The 15,217-nt window shown below is 44.2% G+C and overlaps 1 protein-coding gene across 2 annotated transcripts; it reads right to left on the reverse strand.

Moving 5' to 3' along the window:
- Window positions 1-4,693: 4,693 nt before the first annotated feature.
- FUS (FUS RNA binding protein) lies at window positions 4,694-15,217 on the reverse strand. Of its 2 annotated transcripts, none has more exons than XM_024560420.4 (15): window positions 15,117-15,217; window positions 13,418-13,442; window positions 13,176-13,327; window positions 12,242-12,380; window positions 11,871-12,058; window positions 11,450-11,663; window positions 9,859-9,893; window positions 8,341-8,373; window positions 7,052-7,155; window positions 6,525-6,654; window positions 6,166-6,267; window positions 5,906-6,029; window positions 5,467-5,567; window positions 5,186-5,333; window positions 4,694-4,893 (listed from the first exon to the last, which is right to left on the reverse strand). In XM_024560420.4, exons 1-15 carry the CDS (start codon window positions 15,127-15,129, stop codon window positions 4,854-4,856), a joined length of 1,548 nt encoding a protein of 515 aa, XP_024416188.2. In that variant the 5' UTR covers window positions 15,130-15,217; the 3' UTR covers window positions 4,694-4,853. The 2 variants fall into 2 exon arrangements, with proteins under 2 accessions (XP_024416188.2, XP_024416187.2); XM_024560419.3 differs by having other exon boundaries at window positions 12,242-12,383.

The raw sequence follows: 15,217 nt of genomic DNA on the forward strand, positions 1-15,217 counted from the left end.
TCCAACCTTTGTACAAGTACCTTGCATATTAAAAAAAAAAAAAAAAAAAAAAAAGTCAGTTACTGTGTATCTCTAGTGTCTAACAATATTCTCTTAACTATGAATTACTTTTTAACTTTTTTTTTTAAGATTTTATTTATTTAGCCCAGGCTGGTGTAGCTCAGTGGATTGAGCACAAGCCTGTGAACCAAAGGGTCTCTGGTTCAATTTCCAGTCAGGGCACATGCCTGGGTCCCCAGTAGGGGGTGTGCTAGAGGTGACCACACCCATTTCTCTCCCTTTCTTCCTTCTTTCCCCTCCCTAAAAATAAAATCATTAAAAAAATGGTTTTATTTTTAGAGGAAGAGAGGAGGAAAGAGGTTAGTATCAGTGTGGTTGCCTCTTGTGTGGACCCCACTGCAGACCTGGCCCACAACCCCGGCATGTGCCCTGACCAGTAATCTAACTGATGACCCTTTGGTTCACAGGGCCGTGCTCAATCCACTGAGCCACACCACCCAAGGCTTTTTTGTAAACTTTACAGAAACCTAGTGTTTTCATGAGATGAAGACACAGCTAAGACTTCCTTGCACAACACATAGCCTCAAAAAGCTGCAAAAACCAGCGCAGGCCTGAGGCAAAAGAAATGGTTCTAATAAATAGTTCCACTATAAAAGAAAAAGTAACTGTTTTAAAAAACAGCTCCACTAAGTTAATTTTTTCTTGGGAGCTTCCTTTCTCCCCTTTTTCTTCCAGGGAAGGGTGGGGAGTAAAGGGGACACAGAAGAAATCAGGTCTTAAAAAACAGCACAGCACAGTGAAGGACACAAATTCCACATCCAAAGGATATGGATTCAAGTCCCTGCTCAACCTCCCACTAGCTATGGGACTCGAAGGCCTGTCTATGCCTCAGCACCCCCACCTATAAAGTAGGGAACTAAAGCTTAGTTCATCACCTAATAGCTCCTGGCCCACAAGTACACAGCAGTTCTCTCCAAGATGTTTGTTCCTAGTTCCCCAATATGAAATATTTTCCTCCAATCTCTACATCACTCGGCTAAAACAAGAACAAGCAGAACAAAAGCCAGTGTTGGCTATGCCTATGCTTTTTTTTTGGGGGGGGGGGGGGGAGTGAGGGAGGATAACCACATGCAGTTCCCACCTTTCAGTGAGTGACCTTTTTCTTAACTCCTAGCTAGCATTATTTATGTAAAAAAGCTTTAGAGTCAAGGTCTCCTTTCACAGCAAAGGCATCAGCAAAATAGTAAGAGTCTGCAAAACTTTAGAGCACAGTTCTAAGTGTGCTTTTGAAATAAAGAGCTTGCACCCCACCTGGACCTGCACACTGCATTAGAATGCACATGCTAACAAAATCATCTGATTAGGGTATATATTCAACTCAGACAAACTGCTACACAGAGGATTTGGCCCTGCCATCTCGGCCTGAAGACAGGCTTGCAGACGCCTTCCCACTAAAGGATGTGCATTTTCATTCAGAGAGACAGCCTATCAAAACCTAGAAAAACAGAAACAAAAAAGCCTAGATCTAACAGAGAGATCCCACCATAAAGGGGCTGCAATGCACAGCACTGAACAGCTACAGGGAATCCAGGTAACTGAGCAACACTGCCATCCTGAGGTCCATGCAAGGCCTTATGTGGAAAAGCCTGATGCCTGCTCCCTTCAAGTTTGTTTTCCTACATCCACCTCACTCATTCCAACCCCTTGAAATTCTCCATTTAAAACCACCTAAGCTTGGTTCCCCATTACAACACAAGGAATCCCCAATCTTCAACCCAATGGTCCAAGGTCCTTCTCTGTCTCCAGTCCCCATACTGGTGGCTCTCGATTGTTCTTCCTAATAAAGGAGCCTTTCTCTGTAGCACTATTGCCCCAGGATTTAGGACTAAAGCCTCATTATCAACCCAAGGAGCTGAACGCACTACCCATCAGCAGAGAGCACTATTTCCAGACCCAAACTCAGGCTCATGAGATGCATACTTTCCCTGCCTGTTCCTGCCAAGAACAAGGTGAATTTTACATTCAATGGACTACAAAAGCTCTTCTGCTAACACCATGGGACTGACAGTCTGATAATTTCTATAGGCCCCGAAGTCAACTCCCCTGGCAAGATCCACTTGACACTTTCTCAGTTCTTATATGCCAGCACCAAGAACAAGATCTTTGTGGAAGAATTTCTTCTAAGCTAAAATTATTTCAAAATAAAGTTAAAAATAAAAGAGGCTTTCTAAGTACCGAGGGCCCGAAAGTAGGAAAGGAAACCTGAGTTCTGGAAAGACTGGAGAGGAATGGTTGCAGATGGGACTCCCAGAGTTTAACCTCTCACACTGAGTTTAGCCTCTCTTGCAGACTAGTATAGGAAGTGAGATCTGGTTATAAAGCCTATGGATTATCATTAAGACAGGCTGAAAGTGGAAAGAAACATACCTAAAGATGTGTTGAGTCTCACAGGGGCTAGAACTCAGACCTTAACTCCTGGTCAATGACTTAATCTCAGCCCTTTCCCCAAGTTACTAAAATCTGGCCAGGACCAACATGTGATTGGTGTGGGGGGGAAGAGAAGAAGCTAAAAAGATTGAAGGGTGGTCCAGTTGATTGGAGCATCATCCAACAGGTTGTGGGTTTGATTTCCAGTCAGAGCACATACCTAGGTTGCAAGTTCCCAGATCAGAGTATGGGAGGGAAATCAATTGATATTTCTCCCCCCAACTCCTTTCTCTTAAATTAATAAACATATCCTTGGGTGAAGATTACAAAGTTTATAAACACTGAGAACTAAATCAAAGGAGGTGGCAAGCAGACCTGTAGCACACCCCCCACCCCCCACATCCTACCCTCACTTCTTCCTATATAGCCTGTCCCAATCCTAATTCAAAATTGCCAGGCACTTAGTGCTTCAAGATCTCAACAATGAGTTGGCAACAGAATCAGCTTCTCAGAACTAACATTCCCTCTGCTATTTCTGTCTTTATCCCTTCTCCTAGAAAGGCCCCCAAACTGGATCTACCCACTAATTAGCCCATTAAAGGACATAAGAACTTAATACCAAAAGACATGTCAGTATTCAGGACTCACAGGATCTTCAACCTCCTCCTTCACCCCTAGCACAGGAACGAAGGAACCACAACTGAACGCTAACACCAGAACCCTACAAGATGAAGCAGAAACAAACTTTATCAGAGACACAGATCAGGCCACTCAAACCAACATGTAAGAGATTGAACAGAAGAGGCAGCCTAGCCACATCAAGGAGAGAACTGCTATAATCTTGACTCTGAATCCAAGCGCTTCACATGTACAAAGTTTATAAACCAATTCAAAAAACTGCCTGGGAGCTTAGCCACTCAGCATACTCTTGTTTCCCCACCCCCCACCCCCTCACAGGGAGGATAAGGCAGCTATTACTTTCAATGAAGCCATACCTTTCCTGTCTGAAGTCACTAAAGATTTCAGGATGAGTCAATCAACTCTTTAGAAACCTACAACATACTTAATTTAAACAGAGAGAAAAGCATTTCCCAATCAGGAATCCCAAGCACTCGATAATCTTTGAATCTGACAGCAAAGTATCTTTTTTTGCTCCTGGCTCTAAATCAATTCCATATAGCTAAAATACATGCTCAACTAATTAGCAGGCACAATGAAGTCTTCTGAACTCAATTTGAGAATTGGGAGAAGTAGGGACTCTGATGGTCAGGAAAGGCATTAGAAGTTTGAGGGGCTCTCTTCTGAGGTTTCCACTCATTGGTTCCACCCTTTCCCCATCTCCAACATTACCACCTTGAAAGTGAGGGCTTTCTACTCCTAATCATTAAAGCTCAAACAAGCCCAAAATCTCAAAATAGCAATGACGACAGCCCTCTGATTATGGGTGGGATATGAGTCCTAGGTAGCCCCAGTCTCCCTACCTCAACTATCTTACCCAGGCCTCAAGAAAACTAAAGGTGCAGGATCATTCACCTTGAAATATAACTTTCCTTTCCCTGCTAAACGTCCCCCTTCTTACCATCTCCTCATTCCCAAACCTCTTCGGTCAAATTTAACATCCTCAAGTATAAAAGGCCTAAGCAAACATACCTCTGGGATGGGAGTTTGCTCCCTTCAGAACAGTTTCAGAATGAAAATTAAGTCGGAACGCTAGAACTCAATCGGCCTCTTCCTTCGGATCCCAAGCCACATGGCCCAGCACTTTATTTTCTGCCCTTAAAGTGAGGCCACAGAACCTCAGCAGTGAGTAGGTGGCTCAGTTAATCTCCTTGGTGCCAAGGGCCCAATTTGCTCCCCCCATCAAGGTCAAATTTGAATACTGCCCCAAAGAAAAACTTGATTTGAGCCCCACCCTTCGAAAACTGTCAAGAGCCAAGAGTCCTTAAAGAGTGTAAGACTGCTGTGAATAGTAAACTCACTAAGATCAGCATGTAAATAAAACGTGGTAAAATTTGTCCAGAGTTGGACATACTTGGGGCAACAATTCATAACATCACGTGTTCATTTACCCCACCCATACATCCAACTTTGTGCTGAGAGAAAAAGCTTAATCTCTACTTTCAAGGAGACCGCTTGACCTTTTCTCCCTTGGACCAAATACCAAACATTTTATTCCAGTTCCTGCTAAGCAGGATGACCTGAAGAAAAATACCCCATATTCCTGACCCAGACATCAATCCTCTTAAGAGGGGGTAGAGGAAGAAAATTTAACTAAAATGATGGTTTTTAATGGGAACCAGACATATGATAACAATTACATAGTCTGACACAAAAAACCGTGGGTGATCAGGAGTTGGAAGGTTACAAAATAATGAGGGTAACACTGGGTATTGAAGAAAAGCTGTTCCAGAACCTCAGTTGGCAGGCTAATATGGCCTCTCCCTTCGATCCTGTCTGTGGTCACCCCTGCAAATAAAACATTAAAAAAAAAAAAAAAGTATCCATTAAGGTCTGAGCTACCATCCTCTCCACCCACCCCACCCCCAAAATCCTAGACCAAGAAACCTCTCATCTCTCTAAGTATTGAGTCTACAGATTAGTTTCCCGAGATTAACTTTCCTCCCCTTCCACCCTCCCCACCATGGTTACAATCTCAGTTTAACAATCCAGCCCTCAAAATGAAACTTTGTTCAACAAAACCTTGCTATCTTGTGATCTCTGTTCAATTACTCTTTTATTTCAGTTTAGTCTTACTTACCTGGAGTCCATCTTTCCAGGGCCAAAGCCACCTCTGTCCCCACCACCCCGGCCCCCTCGGAAGCCCCCACGGTCCCCGCCTCGGCCTCGGTAGCCACCCCGATCATAGCCTCCTCTGCCACCGCGACGATCATCTCCATAACTACCCCCTAGAACAAAAGAAATGTAATAATATCATATCCGCGCCCCCCCAAGCCCTCCTCTCCTCCCCCTAGCCTCCATGCTTAAAATTAAGGGCTTTTTGATCCCAAATTCTGATTACCAGCTCTAACTATTCCTTACCCATGTGAGAGCCTCCTGGTCCCCCTCCTGGGCCATCTGGTTTAGGGGCCTTACACTGGTTGCATTCATTCCTCCAAGAGAAGTTCATGTTCTCACATGTACTGAGGAAAAGTACAATTAATTTGTAGGAGTAGGGAGTAGGCAAGACCTAGAATTAGGAACAGACTCCAGTAACCTTACAGATATAATGAGAAAACTGAGGCCTAAGGCCTCAGAAAAGCCAAAGGCTTGCTTCTCAGGAGCAGAGGCAGGAACAGAAATGCAAATTAATGAACCCAGTCCAATACCTTTCCCACTATAGGGACCTTACCTAGGAGGTAAGCTCTCAACCATATCTGTCTTATCATTGCAGCGATGACTTTACTGTTTGGAAAACACACAACTCTACCACAACAAAGGGCACACATATTAAGAAGACTGAGAAAAAAGTTTCACTCACGGATTAGGACACTTCCAGTCCCCAGCTCGCTGCTGTCCTCCACCACCACCACCTCCACTGGGGAATCCTCCCCGGCCACCGCCACCACTGCCACCACCTCCATAGCCTCCACGGCCCATGGGTCCTAGTGCAGATAAGTTTGGGTCTGATTTCCTTTCAAATTTGGTTAATCTAACTTTCTTTTCTGTGCAAGCCCTCACAATCCTCCCCCCTCTCTTAACATCACCTCCTTACACTAGCATCAGGAAATAACTCCTCACCTCCTCGCCCTCGGCCTCCACGACCATTGCCACCACCCCGATTGAAATCTGCTCGCCGAGTAGCAAATGAGACCTTAATAGGATTCCCAGAGAATTCTTTACCTAAAGAAATAAGGGAAGTATAAAAAGGAGACTTTTTATAATATCAAGACCTGTGGATCTAAAAGCACACTACGTACAAGCAACAAGGGTTACCTTTCTGAAAAGGTTTATAATCTAATGAGACATAAGCAAAAATAAAGACTACTGAAATAGCAGATAAAGTAAATGTCCAAAGACTCAAACCCTCAAAATTTAGCCCGTTTCCCAAGGCTTGCTTGCTCAACCTCCCCGGCCCCCACCAGCCTGCTCATACATACCATCAAACCAGTCAATAGCTGCTTTAGCAGAAGGTGGGTCATCAAATGATACTGTTGCCTCTCCCTTCAGTTTGCCGGTTTCCCTGTCTGTGTACAGATTAATCATGGGCTGTCCTGTTTTCTTATTTGTCTGAAGAAAGCAATGTAAGATAACATCAGGCTTACAGGACATATAGTTGTATCCACCTTCCACCTTCCTCCTCCAGAATCTGGGGCTTATCGTAACCATACTTCAGCTCCTCTCTTCCCAGTTACTAGTTCCTATCTCACATGTAACATGGCAATGCCTACGATTGTGTCTCTCATTCTATTAAAATATAAAACTAGATACAGACTACAAATTAAAAAGTCTAAGATACTCCTTTCATCAGCCGTGCCTTTGTGTTATTTCTTTTAGAAAATGGCAACAGCTAATGTTCCTTCTACAAATTAAGCTTTAACACCATTAAAGTACTTATTTTTACTAATGTGTGGAATCCAAAAGCCTGAAACACTAACAGAAAGCACCCACTCTGCTCCACAAGTACCTTAATAATACCAATCTGCTTGAAGTAATCAGCCACAGACTCAATTGTAACATTCTCGCCCAGGCCTTGCACGAAGATGGTGTTGTTGTCTGAATTATCCTGTTCTACTTGTAAAGATGCAGAAGGAAATGTGAATTACAAGAGAGAAAACAAGCAAAGACAAAACAAGCCAGTGACTCTTGACCTAACTTTAAGAAATACCTGATATAAAACATTCAAAGGAAAATTCTAAAGCAACCAATATAATCTGGTTTAGTTCCAAAAAAATGAAAATATCCACATCCTCATTTTTTTAAAAATTTGAGTACAACTACCCTAACACATTAATAACCATTAAAGAAAACAGGGCTCAAGTTAACTGCCCAACTTCACACAATAACTACATGCTGTTTGTAAAATTTCTTAATTGAAGACCCCAAGATAAAAGCCCTATTTTACACCTGAAATCCAGTAGAAATATAATCAATACAAAAATACACTGAATGTTTCTTTTGTATTCACTAATTTGGTCATGATTCACATTTTAAAAAACCTTTACTTTAGTGAGAGGGGCAGTACAGGGCAGAGGGGAGTAAAGGGGAGGAAAAAAATGAGACAACTATAGTAGAATAGTCAGTAACATATTCCTAAATAACAAAACAAAACAAAAAAAACCTTTATTTTAAACCAGCAGTTCTGGCACATGGTCCATAGATGCACCAGCATTCCTGAGACTTGTGAGATATGCAGATTATCTGGCTAGTAGATGTGGCTCCTCCCACATCTACTAAAACTTATTTTATTTTTTTGACAATGAGAATGAACTTGTTAGAAATAGCAACACTGATGATTCTCAGTAACTTAACATTGAGCAAAAGAAGCCAAATGCAAAACACCTATTACATGACTCCAGTAACAATGTTCACAAAGAGGCACGATAAATTTGTTTAACAAGTAAAAACAGGGGTTCCCCTGGGGGGTGCGCTCAATGGTTGGGAGTGCCACAGGGGGATTCTGAAGTGCTGGTAATGTTCTAATCTTGGCCAGATCTTGGTGGGTTGGGGAATGAGTGGGCCAGGGTGTTGGTGGGCCAGGGCCAGACTTACTACATTGCTGATGAAGAAAACCATCAGTTATTGCTAATATGTGCTCATTTATACAAATCACTGGTAACTATAGAGACACCTAAACTCCCTTGACTTCATTTTCCTTCTCTACCCCTGGTCTTCATATTGTTTCAAAGAACATCCAAATCCAGAACAAGTCCTGATACCACTTAAGCCATTCTTTCACACCACCTGTGGACTCACCAGAGTCATGACGTGATCCTTGGTCCCGAGGGCCTTAAGTGACATGGGGAAAAAAAAAAAAAAAACAAGAAAAGATGAACCGTTAGTCAACAGAGAGAGACAGACAAGGAAAAAAATTAAAACCAAATCCATACTCTTGCAAAATATCAAGTAAGTGCTCACAGACTCACTCCAAACCCTGTCCTGTGTTGCCTGCCCAGAGAAAACCCTAGGCATGGCTGGGAAAGAAGACACAGGCCCCTTTTCTTAACATCTGTATGTAACTTGAGTCCCCACAGGGACAACTCCACACTTCAGAAAATGCTGCCTCCCCCAGCTCAAGCTGGGAAATGTCCCCAGCAAAGACTGGGGTGGCCAGGAGGGAAACCCATTGAAGTCAACAAACCAACTCATAGCTTGGCCCTGTTCTCTCACCCCAGAGAGAAATGGGCTCACCACCAGCAATGTGATATACATCCAACCAGTTTCTCCAAACTTTAACACCAAAGACACTTATTCCTCGTGGAACAATTTTTAATTTCTTCTTTAGAAACCATTCTTAAAACCATGTTAAGTTTCCCCAAAACCACAGGAAAATTAAAAAAAAAAAACATATATAATAACTATTGTTTTTAAAGCATGTCCCAGGGAACAGACCAGAAATCTTATTTCCATAATGCAGCCTATTTTTTTCCCAGACCATCTTTGACCAAAGTTTCTCTGAATTCACCATATATAAATATTGTACCCACATTCAATGACACCTAAATTGTGAACCCGGGCCTTTGGTTTTAAATGGTGAGACAAATCCAAGAAACCTTTTGTTAGTTAACCAAACCAGAAAAGTTCCAGCTTACTGGGAGACTTCTCAAATTTGCCATTTTTCATGAATTCAGTTTATGCTGTTTAAGACCTGGTTATTTCCCATGAGCCACACATGCTCCCAACTTTTCTTGTAGTCCACACCTTCTCCTTCCCACAGCTAGTTTCTATTTGCCCGTGTGAGTTGAATTTAAATACGTATATGTAGAATTTAGTTGACACCATTCAGTATTTTTTTATATATATATATATACATATATATACCAACTTCACCATTCTCAGGGCAGGGCAGTATTTCATATCCCTCTCCCAAAATTAAAAACATTTGGAGGTTGTTACACACACACACCACATGCACACCTTGAACACACTGATCAAAAAAGATCCTAAAGCCAAGTTGGTTCGTGTTCCAGCACACTCTCCAGTTTTGCATAATTGTGGTCACTAAGTGCCAGGTGTGGCAACACTCCTTATTAAACACCTTTTATTAACCTGTGTCAAACCAATTTGGTGCAAGACGACTGCTGAGTCTTACCCTGCCTGCCTCCAGGTTAGCACACTTATGGCAGCAGGTAGCATTCTACCCCACCCCTTTCTGGAGGTGGTTCTGGACACTTCAAAACCTTTGACACTTAAAACACGCTAGAACATCTGCAAATGAACAATCAGACAAAGCATTGCTGGGAGGTGGGAATTTTGGAAACTCTGTTCACTTACCACCAAATTTATTGAAGCCACCACGGTCACTTCCGCTGGAGAAGACAAGTTAGAAGAAAGGACATGAAGCTTCCAACGGCTACAAACGGGCGTATTTTTTTTTTTTGTTTAATATTCCCCAAACAAGGGTATGTGTTTTGGGAAAAAGATACAAGTGGCTGCTAAAATACATTCCCCTTCCTGACCAACCTTGTCTGACCTCTCAGCGTGCCACACACACGTGTGCAATTTCTTAGACACAGTTTGTTTTTTAAAGAATTTTGCTTGAAAAGGTTATAGATCTATTTCCTCTGAAAAAAAAAAAAATGACCCATTCTCCTTGGTTGTTCTTCCGACGTAGCAGATGTTTTTTCCTCTTGTCGCAAGTGGTTGACAACCCAGTAGTAGTTGGTTTAAAAACCCTACCCAATTTACCCAGAAGACATTTCACACCAGGCTGGGGTAGCCCTGAACACATTTTTGTGGTTTTTGCTTTGAAAGCAGCAAGCAGACCCAACCCCATTCCATAAAAAGTCAAAACCAAAGGCAACTTCCCCTTAAAGCGAGACAAACTTAGCTAAGCCCTATCCTAACTACTGAGCTGTTTTTGATTTCCCCCAACCACCGGGGTCACCCCTTCTACACTGCGAGAAGAGCGGAGTATTTTGCAATGTCACCTTTCATACCTGTGGCACATAAAATGCAGAGCAAGTTAACAGTCACATAACAGTTGTTTTTCTTTTTAAAGTTTTGCATTAAACACACGCACACAACAGAGTTTTCCTCATTTTTGTATGGTTTTTGAGATCACCCCCACCCACCTCTGAATACTTACCATTAATGAACTCCTACTTTAAAAACCTATTTTTTCCAAAAAAGGAGTAGCACACTGACATTCCTCCCCTTTTCAAGGGAGACAAGAGTATGGTCCTTCAAATCATATTTACCAACAGATTTGACGTATGCTTTAACATCAAATCTAAGGTTTTACTTCAAATCAACAACTACAGCAGGAAGGGAAGAAGGTCCAGTTGGACAAGCAACCAGGAGAAGGGGAACAGTGGAGCAAATATGTGGGATACCACTGTCAAGTATATTTTGTCCAAAAGGTGTGCACACTTCATTAGCCCCACAAACCAAGTCACAAACAAAATCATCACTGTCAGTCAAATTATGACAAATCAAATTCATGGATTCAAATGACTAGAAAATACGGGAAGAGTAACCAATTCCTGGAAGTTGAAGTCAGGTTAACCATTAACAACTTTCCCTATTACCAGGAGTGGGATCATCGGTTTCCCTTGCAGAGAAAGAAGCCTTTACTTCCACGTTTCTTGCCTAGGATATCAATGACTCCAATCCATACACACCCATATATTTTTTCCTTTTCCTTTGGAAAATATGTCAGTACTCAGAGGTACGGGTGGGAGTTCAGGCTCCCCAGTTCTCACAAAAGTAAAAGGGGATGGAGGAACAAGTCAATACCCCCATATCAAAGCCCTGACAAATCCCCAGAATAAGAATAACCATGCTCTAAGAGACTGAAGATTCATGCAACCCACCACACACCCCCAACCCAATGATGTTATTCCCTGGCTCACAAAACACCTACCCCATGCCGCCTCTGCCTCCACGGCCACCTCCACGACCTCTGGGTTCATAGCCACCACTGCTGCGGTTGTAACCACCGCCACCGCCCCGGCCTCGTCCCCCACGGTCCTGCTGGCCTCCCCCGTAGCCACCGCCACCACCACCACTCTGGTCCTGACTGCCATAACCGCCACTACTGCCAGCACTCATGGAGGACTGATCTTGACCATAGCTTCCTGTCAGAAAGAAAAGATACTTTAAGAGGAAAAAAAAAAACTGTGAAGTATATGAAACAGTTCAACACCACCAGGGAATAGATGAATAGAAATAAAAAGACAGCCAGGGAATAAGAAATCAAGGTTTGTAAGAGCTCTTTTAGGGCAAGGCCCAAGCAGAATATTACAGAAAATAGGTATGAGACAAAACTGAAAACATCTTCTCACCTCCACCACCCCCTCCGCCACCTCCACTGCTACTGTTGTACTGGTTCTGCTGTCCATAGCCCTGAGGAGGATTATAGGAGCTTTGCTGCTGTCCATAGCTAGGCTGCTGTCCACCATAGCCAGACTGCTGACCATAGCCCCCACTCTGGGGCTGCCCGTAGCTGCTGCTCTGGGAACTGCTACCATAACTAAGAAAAAGGAAAAAAGACAGAACCATAATGCCAGCATGTCCCCATTTTCCTTTCACTTTCAGTACATCCCATTCTCTGAACTCTAAACCCAAAGACAACAGCCCCCCATTACTCCTTATAATTGCTCCTACTACAGATCACATTATCATTCAGTATCAATTCACCCCCAAATCTCCTTACCTTCCAGAGGTGCTGCTAGGAGCTGGCTGCTGGCCATAGCCAGGGTAGGACTGCTGCCCATAAGATGACTGAGAACTCTGGCTACCACCATAGCCACCAGCTGAGCCATATCCCTGGGGAGCTGACTGAGTGCCATAGCCTGCTACATAGAAAAGAAAAAGGAAATCACAAAAGCTAAGAGAAAAGGCAGGGAATGGGTTGAAAATAATATTACGTATTACCTAATACTACCCATACTTAAAAGTCAGTCTCTTAACCTAATAAATGGATTTTCAGAAAAGCAAGTTAGAAAAATCTTAAGTTTTAAAATTATATTAATTTTTTTTAAACGCATCTTAGAAGCTGCTTAGAAATCTTGCAACTCAGAGTCAAGTTACCCTTCTCTTCTACCCTAAGGCTAATAACGCTCCAACTTATACCAGCTTCATAGTTCCAATCTCATCCTACCCATCCCAAAGCCAGTCTCCAAGACCACCACTAACCACAGCCTAAGAGATCCCTATTCATTAACATCCTTTTAACCTGCTCACATATCTACAGTACAAATAGGACAACCCACATTACTTACACTTCAGGACCTCAGGGTAAATTCCACCTCTCAATGGAATTTACCACTGAGACTGTACAGCCTCCCTGTTCTGTATTAAAAGCCTAAAACTTTCTCCCTTTAGTGAATACTTTCCCCCCACATTTCACTTTCTTTCATGCTGAGGGGAAATGGGGAAAACTGCACCATAAGTAAAAAGTCAAAAAAAATAAAAGGAAACAATTAGAAACCAAGAAGCATTTTTGTTTCAAAGAACTCAGACTCCAAAGAGTTTTAAGGGTTAGAAAAGGGAAAACAGTTTCAACATTTCAGCACTGGTTAGGGTTAAGAAAAGCAAGATTCAGAAAGAGCAGGAAGAGGCGGGGTGACCCACTTAAAGAGACTCACTGTTCTGGGTCTGTCCGTAAGAACTATAGGTGCTCTGGCCATAGCCTGAAGTGTCCCCTGACTGGCCGTAGCCACCATAACCCTGCTGTCCATAGGGCTGACTGCTCTGCTGGGAATAACCCTGCCCAGGCTGGGTGGGGTAGGCCCCATAGCTGGAGAAAAGAAAAAAACAGCAATCAGGACAAACTCCCTCAGCAACCTCTGCCCTCTATAAACTCTGGAAGCCCAGAAATGACACTCACCTTTGGGTTGCTTGTTGGGTATAGTCTGGAAAAGAAAAACAGATCATCACCTTCAGCCATCCCTCAGAGAATAGAACACAATAAGGCAAAGAAAAAAGCCAATTTCTATAGAGACCAAGAGGCTTTATTGGAAAAACCAAGAGTCTTTGGGGAAAGCCACAATTTTCCACAAATTCAACTGATATCAGAAATTTACACACATCTCCTTTTCACGCCCACTCTATGTGGAAGTTACCCCCACGAGTCAAGCTAAAGTCAGGGCTATCTTAGTGGGATGGGTTTTAACAACCCATTTTGTTAATACTATCTATATTTTTTATTTTTAAGATTTTATTTATTTTTAGAGAGGACGAAGGGAGCGAAACATCTCTTTGTTGCGTCTCCCACACCCCCCACTGGACACCTGGCCTGCGAACATGCCCTGAATGGGAATCAAACAAGGGACATTTGGGGTCGCAGGCTGGTGCTCAATCCATTGAGCCACGCCAGCCAGGGCTGGGATGGGTTTTAATTAAACTTGGGAGCAGGAGACAACAGTGTTCTAGATGTGGCCACTCTCTCAACAAAAGGACAAGAATGTCTCCAAAGAGGCCATTCCATCCTTTGCCCAATCTTGGAGACTGGGAAGTGGATTTTTAATGCAAAGCCATGTAACCAAGAGAACTCTGACCCCAAATGACAGAGACCACCACCAAAGTGTTCACCTCAGGAGACAAATCAACTGGTACTCATGTTCCAAGCCCTGTGGCTCCAACTGAATCCATTTCTCATTCACCCAGCCTTCCCCGGGGCTGAGGGGAACTGGACAAACCAAAGATAGCGAAATAGCTTTTAAAACGTCATAATGAAGACGCAACAGCCATTATCAACGCCTCTCCTCCGCACAGTAAACGAGGCGCTTCCCCCGCAGGAAAAGGCATAGGGACCCGGAGAGGGTGTGGCCTCGAACGGGCGCTCCTTTCCGTTCCCACCTCAGAAAGAGGAAATTTAGGCGGGAAAGCGCTCAAACAAGGCTCCTACGTCCGTCGGCCGACCCTCAGGATCCCCGCACCCCCTTCCAACCGTTAAGCGGGCACGCGGCCCGGATTTCGGGCCTCCGTCCCCGGCTCCGTGGCAAACGAGGCGCGAAAGGAGTGGTTCCCGCCCCTTCTCCAGGGAGCCGAAGAGGGGGCAGGGGGAGGTCCACACCGGACTACCACCGCGGAATCCCCAGCCGAGCGAGGGTCTCGCGACAAAAAGCCGGACCAACTCAAGGTGGGAGGAGGGGTTCGTGCCGCGAAAAAGAGGGGAGGGGCCAGCACAGCGCGTGCGCGCACCGAGTGCCCGGATGCAGCACTGCGACAAAGCGGGCCCGAACGCGGGGCTGGGAACCATGGGGGAAAGGGCTACAGGGACCGGGCATTTACATCAGTATCTCACGTTTCAAATCACCAAGCAGCGTACCTCCCAACCCTCACCTCAAAGAATGGGGCTGCGAATGGACTATACGTCCCGCCCCGCACAAGGCGCCAGAGAACCGAAAACAAGATGGCGACATAGGCCTACCCCTTCCATCCTTCCCCGCTGCTTCCCGCCACGCTGGCACGCGAAGATCCTACACGCGATCGCCGCCCAGGTCCCACCAAAAAAACAAAAGCCCAGCTGGGAAGGAACGAGGACCCGGGTCTGCGCACCACGGCCGCCTCGCGCCCTTACATACCGTTTGAGGCCATGTCGGCGCACGCGCACACTGGCCGACACGAGACTTAAGACTCAAAAACCGCAGCGTAGCGACGCCTCGAGCACTGAGCAGACTCGCCG

The sequence above is a fragment of the Desmodus rotundus genome, chromosome 1, assembly GCF_022682495.2.
Source record: "Desmodus rotundus isolate HL8 chromosome 1, HLdesRot8A.1, whole genome shotgun sequence".
NCBI classification, from domain to species: Eukaryota; Metazoa; Chordata; class Mammalia; order Chiroptera; family Phyllostomidae; genus Desmodus; species Desmodus rotundus.